The 12,902-nt window shown below is 38.7% G+C and overlaps 1 protein-coding gene across 1 annotated transcript in view; it reads right to left on the minus strand.

Moving 5' to 3' along the window:
- Positions 1-2,582: 2,582 nt before the first annotated feature.
- Positions 2,583-12,902, minus strand: part of RGS10 (regulator of G protein signaling 10) — a 20,344-nt gene continuing 10,024 nt past the window's right edge. Inside the window, exons 4-5 of the mRNA XM_087725074.1 lie at positions 12,046-12,189; positions 2,583-4,751 (exon numbers count right to left, since the gene is read on the minus strand). Coding sequence (XP_087581200.1) covers positions 4,605-4,751; positions 12,046-12,189 — 291 coding nt within the window. The 3' untranslated portion in view covers positions 2,583-4,604. The remainder of the gene's footprint in view (positions 4,752-12,045; positions 12,190-12,902) is intronic.

The following is a 12,902-nucleotide window of genomic DNA, read 5'->3' on the forward strand; positions in this document are numbered from 1 at the left end:
AAAAAGCATCTGAGCCCACAGGTGGGAGGGTGCCAGCTCAAAAACCCTTTCCAGTTTCTTGGATTGTGAAGGCAATCCATATGTAAGTAAGTAAGATCTTTATTACGGTCAAAGACCAGCAATATACATTTGTCTTTACACTATATTAAAAATACTAACATTAAAATATAATTAAAAGTATTGACATTAAAAGTAGATAATAACATAATGGTCCAAAGATTGTTAAAGGTATGTCCAGATAATTGGTACAAGATGGTACTACACTGTATCCAATATTTTTTTTCTTATGGACATTGCAGCAGCACAGAACTTTGCCACTGCATACGTGGTAACCGGGTTAGTGTCCTGGAGGAGAAAACCTAGATAAAAATTGTCTGCCCTCCCTGGCAATCTCTCTAATAAGGGGAGAATATATGCAGACCTACAATCTCTGTATAGCTCGCAGTGTAATAGTACATGTGAATTATCTTCCACTTCTCCTTTACCACATATACAAACGCGTTCGGCTATAGGTGTTCTCTTATACCTGCCCTGGAGGAGTGCTGAGGGAAGAATGTTAAATCTGGCTCTGAAGAAAGCTATTCTTTGTTTTGGAGAGATCAGGTCATTCTGATATCTTGCCGATTGCCACACACCCTGTTTTATTCTGTCCCTACTGTGGAGAGGCAACCTATTTAATTCTTCTTGTATGTATTTTCAGACTCGTGACCTTTTGTGACTCTAAACTTACCATAAAGTAGTTTTAGTAGTTATGGTCTATAATACTTGACTAAACTACCTTAAAAGGCTAACACTTAGAAACAGTAGTATAATACTAGTATAAAGACACAAAATACCCCCTTACGGGTTTTTGTAGTCTCATAGTAGCCATATATTGTTGACTTAAAAAGAAAATTGGTGATGTACCCCTCTTAAAATCTACTAGCAAACTCCCATTAGGTGGTTCCACCACAAAATCGCGGAGGACAAAATCGCGCTCGACGAAAGCGCGCATTTGACGTCATCACAGCGCGACGAAAACATCGCGCTGTGATCGAAAAATGTAAAAATAAAGCTAAAACCTTACCCTAACCCTAACCCTTACCTAACCCTAACCCTTAACCTAACCCTAAACCTAACCGTTAACGTAACGCTAAACCTAACGCTAACCCTTAACCTAACGCTAAACCTAACGCTAACGCTCTAAACCTAAACCTAACCCTAACCCTTAACCTAACCCTAACCCTAACCCTTACCTTTATGTGAATCGGCTTGCTTTAATTTTAATTTTATTTCAATTTTTAATTTTTTTCATCGCGCTGTGATGACGTCACATGCGCGCTTTCGTCGAGCGTGATTTTGTCCTCCGCGCTTTTGACGGGTCACGCCATTAGGTATCTGTCCATGCACGCTTCAAATTAACATACAGTATTTGTCAGTTTCATTCATTATTTCTGCCATCAATATAAATAGCCAACACAAAACTGTCAGATAGGCACCAGTTTGTAGGAATGTTTTTTAGCCATAGTTTTCTCCTTAACTCATAAGTAACTTTTATCTTCCCATAGAGTTGGGACAAGGAATAAGTGATCTTGCTGTCAGAGATTCACCTTGTATATTGAAATGAACCTCTCAATTTTAAGCCACACTTAGGAACTTACAGCTTAGAAAGGGAAGTTGACTTTAAAACAAGTATCAAAGAAGCTGTTTCTGAAGATTATCCACTATTGCATGGTATAACAATCTGGTCATATTTAATAGTTAGGGACTACAAGGTCCGAAGGTGAGCAGAACTTTGAAATGTTTAAAAAATTAAGCTATTCAATTAAAAAAAAAATCCACAGCAGGGAGTTAGAATAAGGTTTAAATCCTAAACCTCTCTCACCCTTACATGGTAACAGATTTCTTACCATTCACTTAGATAGAGCCGATGTGGCACAGTGATTAGGGTGCAGTACTGCAGGGCACTTCGGCTGACTGTTATTTGCAGTTCAGCGGTTCTAATCTCACCGGCTCAAGGTTGACTCAGCCTTCCATCCTTCCGAGGTGGGTGAAATGAGGACCCGGATTGTTGTTGGGGGCAATATGCTGACTCTGTAAACCGCTTAGAGAGGGCTGAAAGCCCTATGAAGAGGTATATAAGTCTAACTGCTATTGCTATTGCTATAAGCTCTGGATGTTAAAGATACCTACCATCTTATAGTGATCTTATCTTATTTCAGGCGCTTACTTCAAACCTTTGTTAGCTTCAGCCTCAATACTTATCCCAGGGTATTTTATCCTTCCTTCTAGGATGGTCCACACATCATTCCATTTGATATTAATATTTGTTTTTGGCATACAGTGAATTCAGCTTTTATGGTTTAGTATAATGTATATATCCTATCATTTAAATATATTAAAGATGATTAAAACAAACAAACAAACAATGGCTTATCATGAACAGTAAAACTAGTCTCAATGTGGTTCATGGAAATAGAAAAAACAATGGCCTTTTCCCTGTTTCCTGAATCATCCTTGAAAACCAGCATCTTCTGCAGACATGATTAACTTTGTAAGATATATATATATATATAATCTACGGAAGATTTCTCCTATCACTTTGCTCCTTAGTATAAGAGTAAGTATAAGAGAAAGACAATTAAATCAATAAGACATTAAGGATATGCCTAAGGCGAAGAAATTGTTGACATTTTTGAACTGAACTTACAGGAGATTACTGTCTACATCTACAAATGCTATTCTTGGTTATACAGTGATTTGAGGGAGAACCGATTAATTGCTGGTTCAACCACAATTCTCTGTGTTAAGATGAAAACAGAATATAGCTGTTATCTGACCCAAGCATCTTATCTCTTCCTAATACGCATTATGACTAATACTTCTAGAGAAGAAAGCTAGAAAGAAAAATTATGTGTGTGTCCTACTTGCCAAAATAAACAAAACTTACAAATATTTAGAGTTAAATTGAACAACAAGGTAGTCCATGCAAAGATTAAAAAGCAAATAGAATTTGTGAGCCAGAATTACATTTCACAAGCAGAACTTGTAAATGTAGCGTACGACCCAATTTGTTTCGTCATGTTTAACAGCACTGCAATTACTTTTTGGGAAATGAATATTAAAACAAAAATAATTAAACTAAAAATAGATTCTTTGCCTGAGCTATTACAGCTGAAAAACAAGAGAGTGAGGCTTTTGGTTTAAGTTTACAATCATATTATCATTATTATTTTTGTACTTCAATTTTCTATAGATGACAAAACATTAACGAACTATGCTTCAGTCCCAAGCATGAAGAAGGAATGCCCCAAGCATAATCAAATATAAAATACTATCACACATACTAACATACACAACTTCATTGGCATTATCAATATTTGAAATGTGATTTAAAAAGCAGGAGAGCGAAATGAAGCACAATTTCTTTCTAAATGTTTGATTTCTTTCTTGCCATAAACTGCTCTTTAACCTCATACATAGCCCACATTTTTCCATTAAGTCCGTACTTCTACCAGTGCATTTCCATATTCATAATTTCTGGAAAAAAATATTTTCAAGACAGCCAAGACAAAAATGGCCTCTGTAGGCATAATCTCAATGTTGAATTGTTATGAGATTTGTCTATACTGTTTCATTACTGAGAATAGGTATTTTAAAGATGAAAGTATTGTAAGGTAAATCTGCTGTAGTAGATTTACCTGTAAATAGATCCCTTAGTTTTAAATAGAAAAACACACTATAAAATGGATCAAGGAAGCACTTTTTGAAGACAAAAGTCCTAGCAAAATAGCTACTATAAACTATCTTTATCTGCTCCATCAATGGATTGGATACCTAAAGTGATATGATTAATTCAATTCACACAGTTGTTTAAAACAAGAAGATATTTTCGGAAAGTCTCTGTTAGACAAAACTTTATGAGTGTTTCAAAGTCTGGGACGCAATGGATCAGAGGTTAAAGAGGTTGAGCATGTCAGCTGGATGGCCTAATTTCAAGACCCAAGCATTGCACAGGGTGAGCTCACATTACTTGCCCCACCCAGCACTTGCAAAGAATGCAAATACAAGTAGATAAATAGGTACCATTTTATTGGGGAGGTAACAGTGTTCCATGAGCCTTGGCATATAGTCATGCTGACCACATGACCATGGAAATGTCTTCAGACACTGGCTCCCATGGCTAAGAAATGGAGATGAATACTGCCCTCTAGAGTCAGAAACAAGTGGACAGGGAAACCTTTGCCTTTTATTATCTCTACTTTCAAATTTGCCTTACTTTTTAATGCTACATTTATCATACCCCACTACCAAATGATTTACAAGTAAATATATTTTTTTTAAAAAAATGAGAGGCAATTTGCAAGAACTTACAAATTGTTCAGTCTTTCAAGGGCTGTCATATCCTTAATCATTGTTTCTAGAAGCAAGCACTGGCAAGAATCAAGTCACTGAAGCAACCAAAATGTAAGTTTTATCTAATAGGATTCTATACTATTCAAGCCTCTAAATGCAACTGTATTAAGCACAAAGATTATTCCTGAGTACTGATTTACTTTGATTGTAGTCTCAATATGATCTATGGATTGTTGTTATTTGGACTGTATCCAAATATGTGGATACAATCATGTATTATAAATTATGGAAGCTCTTTTTGCTGCAGTCTGAGGATCAGGTGAATTTTCTTCTTGTTCTTCAGTTTCCTTCAATTTAAGAAACACATCTGATTTCAAGAAGCGGTTGTAGCTGTCATATTTCATGAGGTTGAAAATCTGTATGAAAAAAAGGAAACAATGCAATCTATTTGAAACTAAGCATCAAACAACAAGAACGAGAAAGGTTTTGCAAATGAGCTGCCCAATTTAGTCAAGAATAAATCTGTTTAAAAAATGCTAAAAAGAAAATATTCTGTTGCCCTAGCAGGCGTTTTCCGATTAGTAGTTCCCTTCAGGTATGTGAAATTGATTTTCCAGAATTCATGTCCACCATTAACTCTACACAAAATCCTGGGAGTTGAAGCCCACATAACTTGTGGAATTTAAAAACCAGCAAGACAGTTATGGATTATGCTTTTCAAACATGGCAAATAAAATGATGGTTGAGGATGTGTCAAAAGACTACATGACACACTACTTTTCTAACCATGGAAACCATTCAGTTTATATGCTGGTTTATTAACAAACATTTGTTCTTCCATTTTCTTAAGACACTTTTTTTTAAGGATTTCATCAATTCTGCCTGTCACCTTTTTGGTCTCCCTTTCCTTCCGAACTCATTCACTCATCAAGTATAAGGACCAGTCATAAGTCTAATTTTTCAACTTCATTGTTAACTTTGAATGATCAATGAAATAGTCATCAGTAAGTGAGGACTATCTGTACACTTTGCCCAGAGGTGGGTTCCTACCAGTTCACACCTATTCGGTAGAACCGGTTCGTCAAATCTACTGAACCGGTTAGAAGAGGTTCCACCAGTGGACCCGGAAAGCAGGCCACACCTACAGAAGGGGTTCCAAAATTTTTTGAAACCCACCACTGACTTTGCCACTATCTTTTTTCTCCATATCATTATATTCTTGGCATCCTTTCTGCAGCAATCACTCTCTTATACGATTTTTTCTTCATACACAGGCCTTTTCTCTTCATTATTGCACCCAGTAAGTTTTTCCGTATTTCACACTACCGCAATTCCATAAAGTTTAATGTGCACTACATAAATTACTCTTGCATTAATCAGAATACTGAGTACAATATATAATGCCATAATCTCACCTGACTATGATATTGCTATTAATTTTCAAAGAAACTTTGGGCATAATAAGGAGCCAACACAAAGATGGTTATCTTATACCATATATTGCTGCTTCAAAAATGCCAAAACAATGTCCTCCTAAATAGAATTATTTTTAGACAAGAAAAGCCAAATGGATATTTTATTTTATTAGCACATAATCAGTGGATTTAATCTCACAGTAAATCCACTAATTTTGTTATGTTTAGCCTCTAATTGTTCTTAGATCTCAATCTTAGCACACTGTTGCATCCTGGAATGTTTAACCTATGAGGAACTGACAACATTAATGCAACCTACTGGGAAGTCAAAATCTGTCAGTGATGAACAAGATGCAACAAAAGTCAAGGCCCACACATAATTTATTATGCAAATTACATTAAATGTTTGAGGTTATAATTTTATTCTAAACATTTCCACACTCATTTGATGCATGATATTTGATCATTCTTGAACAATAATCTTTTAGAAGAAAATATTTGTAGCTCAGAGAAGTACTGTGAGGTTCTGCCACAAATACTGACCGGGCAAACCATTCGTATATACATAGAGATAAATCCCACTCCCTTTTAGCACTGATGAAGTTACCTAGTTCGGAAGTGAAACATTTGCAAGAAAATAAGCATGCTTAGAGAACACTAATTATATTCTTTGAAAAACAATATTAATTAATGGAACATACTGCAATAGGCCTATGGGGCATGACTTTTGGCATACTCTGTACGAGCCTAGATGTCCTGAAAAATACAAAATATAGTCCATTTGTTTGTTATCTGAATTTTTTAAATCAGTTTCAGTTATTTTGAAAGGGTACAACTTTTTGTCAAAGTAGCATTTATTACTTCGAAGCCAGAAGTGCTGTAATTTTTATTAGAGCAACTGAGTTTTGCAGTTCCCATGGCCTCGGTACTTGGATATAATTCTCCAATTTGAAAAACTGATGACCAGCTAAGATAAACAGGTGCTACTTTGGGGGGCAGATGGAGAGAAAGGAAGGGGGGGGGGCTGGTTGAGGTCCTCTTTCAGTACAAGACCCATTCAAAGAAAGAGAACACAACTGTAATCTTAAGCCAGCTGGCAAAGTGTTTTGCATAATATACTCTAAGGACTTTTGCTTATACTTCAGCAATAATAGGCCTCATATAGTTAGCTGCAAAAGGTTTTTTTTCCCAACTGATTGGAGGATTCTTTAAGAGACACAAGGTGCTTTGGTTTTTTTTTCTTTTTTCTTTTTAATGTAAGTCATTAAATGTCATTTTTAAAAGTCATTTTTTTCTTTTTAATGTAAGTCACTATCCCTTTTTTTAGTCCCAGTTATAAAAAACTTAGAATTCAAAACATTTTGTTAACAAATTTTAATTTAGTACACCTTGTGCTTTGTGTGTGTGTAAAAATATGATTACCAGGTTAGAAACCTGATGTTTGTTTTCAAATCAGAAACTTGTGTCTAAGCTTAATTTAGTTTAAAGGAAACCTTACATTTTTTACCTACTACACAGTGACTATCGAATAGAGTTATGCTGAGGAAATTAAACTATTATATTCTTCTATATAACATTGCAGTTCAAATGATGTACTTGAAACATTAACAGAACATAAAATGTATGTAAAACAGACACCTGGTGTTAATACAGGGCTGGCTTTGACATAAACTAGTCTCTATTATAATGTGTTTGTCCTTTTATTTCTGTAGTATATGAATGCACCTATATTAATTAAGAACTGGATACAAAATAAGAAGCCATTTGTTAAAGTATTTGGGAAATTCTGGCAGCAGTAAAAATTTGTTTTTAGAGTCTTCTATTTTAAATTCTACTGTAAAGAATTGCCTGTATAAAGAATATTATACACCAATAATTCAGGAGGATATTCAGGCTATGAGCCCTTCAAAGTGAGCGGCCTGACACAATTAGCAGACTGTTTATTTATTTATTGGTATACCGTATTTTCACGACCAAAAGCCGCACCGGATTATAAGCCGCAGTATCAATTAACGTTAATTTTTCAAACTTTTTCCACATATAAAGCGCACCGGGTTATAAGCCGCACATTTCCCGACGCTTCTGGACATCTGTTGCAGTCGCGAGGAGCGGCACGAGGGTTCTTGGCGCTCCGGGGGGCGCCGAGGGCGGCTGGGAGGGGCGCGCGGCTTGGTTTCTCCTCCCTGGATGTCGCAGCGGCGGCCCCGGGCGCACCGATCTCTGTGTTTTTCGCATCGGGGCATGCTCTTGCAGCGCGCCCCGATGCGAAAGGCACTGGGATCGGTGAGTTTGGGGCTGCTGCTGCGGCGTCCAGGGAGGGGAGGCCGGGCCGCGCGCCTCTCCCAGCTGCTTTCGGTGTTTCCTGGAGCGCCGGGAGCCTTCGTGCCGCTCCTCGCGACTGCAACAGATGTCCAGAAGCGGCTTTTGGGGCTGGTGGGGATTGGATTTCCGGCTCGGTGGCCCCTGTCGCTTCTGGACGTCTGTTGCGGTTGTGGGGAGCCGAGGAGAGTGTGGAGGGGAGCGCGCGACGGTTCTTGGCGCTCCGGGAGGCGGGAGAGGCGCGCGGTTTGATTTCTCCTCCCTGGACGTACCGATCTCTGTGTTTTTCGCATCGGGGCGTGCTGCAAGAGCATGCCCCGATGCGAAGGGCGCGGGGATCGGTGCGCTTGGGGCTGCTGCTGCGGCGTCCAGGGAGGAGAGGCCGGGCCGCGCGCCTCTCCCGCCTCCCGGAGCGCCAAGAACCGTCGCGCGCTCTTCTCGGCTCCTCACAGCTGCGGTGGACGTCCAGAGGCGACAGGGGCTGTCGAGCTGGGGGTCCGGTCCCCATTGGCCCCAGGGGCCGCTTCTGGACATCTATTGCAGTCGCGAGGAGCAAAGCAGCTGGGAGATCTTTTTCCACATATAAAGCGCACCGGGTTATAAGCCGCACTGCCGATTTTGGATCAAATTTTAGGATTTTCAGTGCGGCTTATGGTCGTGAAAATACGGTACATTTAAATTCCACCATTAGGCATGCATCTCTATGATTTATGATTTGGATATAATATAATTGGTCATTTAAAAAACATATTGCACATAAGTTTTTCCTATTACTAAGACTGTGCCAAGACAGGAAGTAGAATTCTTTCACATGCTCATTAGTGGCCTGCCAAGTTTCTTTGTTTGTTTCCCGCTTTTATTATTTTTATAAATAACTGAAGGTGGCAAACATATCTAATATTCCTTCCCTCCAGTGGTGGGTTCTGGATCCCTTTACAACCAGTACGGTTGCAACTGGGCCCAGCGTCCTCCATGTGAACGCGTGCAGCGCACACATGCGTCCTACCCTCCAGCAACTCCTCTGCGAGGCTCCAGCTGCTCGTCGGAGCGTTGCGCAAGCCCTATATGCGCCATGCACGGAAGTGCCAAATAGTTTAAAGACAGGTAAGGATGACAGGCGGGTCCTCCAGAGCATCGTACTGGAATGGTACCTGAAGCTCCGGGCAGGCACCGGTACACCCATACCGGGGCATACCGCCTGCAACCTCCACTGCTTCCTCCTATTTTTTTCTCAGAAGGCAGCTCTGGGTTAGAAACCAGGAAAGCATAAATTCAAGTCCCACCTTAGGCATGAAAAGCGCTGAGTGATTTTGGACCAGTCATTTTCTCTCAGTCCAACTGAGAGATTCACAAAATTACCCAGTCGGCTTTCATGTTAAGGTTGGACTAGAACTTGAGATTTCCTGGTTTCTAGCCTAATGTCTTAACTACTAGGCCAGATAGGCTCTCACAGTTGCCTGAAAATTACTCAGGCTTACTCCTTTTCTCTGCCTACAACAAGATGTTGAATGCATTGGAGAGTTATTGATAAACAGAAGAGGATAAGACATAATGGAGTGTGTGTGTGAAAGAGGGAGGAGATGGGGGAGGGGAGGGAGAGGGGACAGGATAGAATAATACCCAAATCTAAGTATTTGAGGCAGAATAGATCTAGATTTAGATAAAGAAAAGATGGGACAGTGTGGAAGAAGTGAGGTGATATTTTTGAGTCAGTGGAAATATTAATTTGTACAGTGATAATATATTCAATTCAATAAAGTATCATGTGGCCAAAAATAGGACTGCAGTAATATATATATATATATATATATATATATATATATATATATATATATATATATATATATATATATATATATATATATATATATATATATATATATATATATATATATATATACACACACACACACATACACACATATACATATACATATATATTATATATCACAAATAAATAGAAAGCAGTGTCAGCCAGATTCTTCCAAAAGGAAAAGCATCAAAGTTTTAAGAGACAGGACAGCAACTTTTTAATATTCATTGTGTATATGAACTGCCATTGAAAATATTGCTCATATTTTGTTTGTCATGAACATGCCCTTCTTGCATTTAGATATTTAACATTCCTACTACGAAAGAACCACCCACTGGTTTCTGGGCTCTGATGTATACATCATAGCAGAACTGCTAAATTTGTAATTAAGGCAGCCAAGATAAAAATCCATTATATTGAACAGGTTAGTGTATTCTGTAAAGGTGATGTCTTTATCTGAATGTTGATTCTTTGTAGTTATAAAATGTGTATTTTATTGCTGTATTTTCTTTTATCTATTTTATCCTGGAATTAGATCTTGTATCTGATTTTTGTTCTATTTTTTAATATGGTTGTGAGATTAATCAGTTAGTAAACTACCATACTTTTCAGAGTATAAGATGCACCACAGTATAAGACTCACCTTAGTTTTTGGGGTGGAAAATAGGGGGGAGGAAAAATTCTGCCTACCAGGTATTCATCTGGCTAGTCCTTAGCCTGGTCAGCTTCAACACATTAGTTTGCTCGCTGGTTTTGAGGTTGGGATGGTGGGGGCTGTGCTTCAGCCGATTGTTGGAGAGAAAAGCAATTAGAAAAGCAGGCAAAGCACAAAAGATCGCTTAGCTCGTGTTTGGGCTGAAAAACAACTTCAAAAGCACAGCTGATCCTCAGAGGGAGCTCCAGTGACTAAAGCAGGCAAAGCGGGGAAGGGGTAAGAGAAGGCAGCAGCTGATCCGGGTAGCCATTTTGGGCACTGCACGTTGAGCATTTGGAGGCTAAAAATGCAACGCACCAACACAAGCCATTGTTGGTGGCAATCTCTGCAGCCAGGAAGAACACGCGCAGAGGCCGAAGGGTAGGGGCTGGCGGGTGGGCAGGACTGGATTCGAAGTATAAGACGCACCCAAATTTTCAGCCTCTTTTAGGAGGGGAAAAAAATGGTATCTATCTAGAATATACTTTTGCCATGCCTAACCAGCAATTATTTATAAAAAAACCAAAAACAAATTCAAACAAATTATTCATCGTATTGTCATCAAATACAGTGCTTGAAATAAGGTAAAGATGTACTTTACAAAGTAAGCATGCATTAATTTCAAATTATTTCTGAGTTATTTATTGATTTGGCCATTTGCATCCTGCTTTTATTATTATTACAATTAACTCAAGGTGGCAAACATATTCAGCACACCTTCCTCTTCCTACTTTCCACACAATAACCACCCTGTTAGGCGAGGTGGGTTAAAGAGAGAGTGACTGGCTCAAGGTCACCCAGCTGACTTTCATGACTAAGGTGGAACTTGAACTCATGGTCTCTTGCTTTCTAGATTGTTGGCTTAACCACTACACTAAATGTTAAGTCCACTGAAATCAAAAATATACCTGAGAGACTGCCTCCTGCCGATCACCTCCCATAGACCGATTAGATCACACAGGCTAGATCTCCTCCGGATTCCATCTGCCAGCCAATGTCGGCTGGCGACTCCCCGGGGGAGAGCCTTCTCTGTCGCAGCTCCAGCCCTCTGGAACGATCTCCCAGTGGAGATCCAGACCCTTACTCCCGGCCTTCCGCAAAGCCGTTAAGTCCTGGCTGCTCCAGAAGGCCGTGGGGCTCTCGAAATATCCAGCCCCTCGGAAATTGTGACTGTTGTATATTTTAATATGTTGTTTTGTGTATTATCCCCCTCCCTTGTTTTATTGTAAGCCGCCCGGAGTCCTTCGGGAGTGGGCGGCATACAAAATCAATAAAACTAAACTATAAACTAAACTACTCTTTCCTGAGCATTTTTCACATATCAATTTCTTTTCTTAAATATTAGGTAACTTGTTCAGCAAAAAGACCCCGGAGCTTTTTCTAACTCTATTGTAACTATAATCCTGTCCTGCAGCCAGGAGTTAGTTGTTCATCTTTCACAAGATAATTAAGGACATTTAGAATTTTACCTGATCCTGAAGTTTCTGAAACATCAGAGGGTGAGGTTTTTCCAGTATTGATTCATCCAAACGTGATTGTCCTTCTACATTGACTTGATAAGAAGCTTTATTTGACAAGAAATGTTTGTAAATTTCATTTGCCTTTGCTTTCATCTATGAAGAGAAGGACATCTTCACTAAGCACAGATGTCATGTTCCCAATATTGCCGATCTTAACAGTATTCAGTTATTAACTTATTCAGTATTCACTGAATATTATTCCACTTAAGCAAGAGAAGAATGCCTAATTTTCCTCCTGAAATCTCCCTGTCCCACACACATCCTGTTTCAGATAGTCTTTCCAATACTAAAGAGAGGATGAACCTATAGGAAAAGTGAAGAAAAGAGAACTGTATTCTATGATTAGAACACTATTCTGGAAATAAACATAACTATGAACAGCCAACATAATTAATACATTACTGTAATCATTGTTATATTCTACAACACTAATTATAGGCCGTGATGGCAGGGGTTTATGAATCTTGTAAGCCAAGTTCCATATTTATTATGATCTATCTTTGCATTCAGAAAAGTCATTTGAAACAGTCTTAATTGTTGTGTATAGCTGATTCCTTGACTAAAAAGGATTGCAGCTGATTCATCAAATAGCTTTTGTTTCAACAAAGATTATTACATGGTAAGAAAAACATAAGGGCCAAAGTAGCAAGTCAAATTTTGTATCCTATTGAAATCCGCATGACTCATAATTGTCCCTTGTAGAGTTAACAAAAAACAATGGCAACAGAAGTAGTGGTATGGTGTAATTATGGAATCAGATTAACATTCATCTTGCTTCTTGATATGTGCAGTCCTAAAATCAGCAC

The sequence above is a fragment of the Thamnophis sirtalis genome, unplaced genomic scaffold, assembly GCF_051295495.1.
Source record: "Thamnophis sirtalis isolate CommonGarterSnake01/CBP01778 unplaced genomic scaffold, rThaSir2_p1.2 scaffold_11, whole genome shotgun sequence".
In the NCBI taxonomy this organism is placed as follows: domain Eukaryota; kingdom Metazoa; phylum Chordata; class Lepidosauria; order Squamata; family Natricidae; genus Thamnophis; species Thamnophis sirtalis.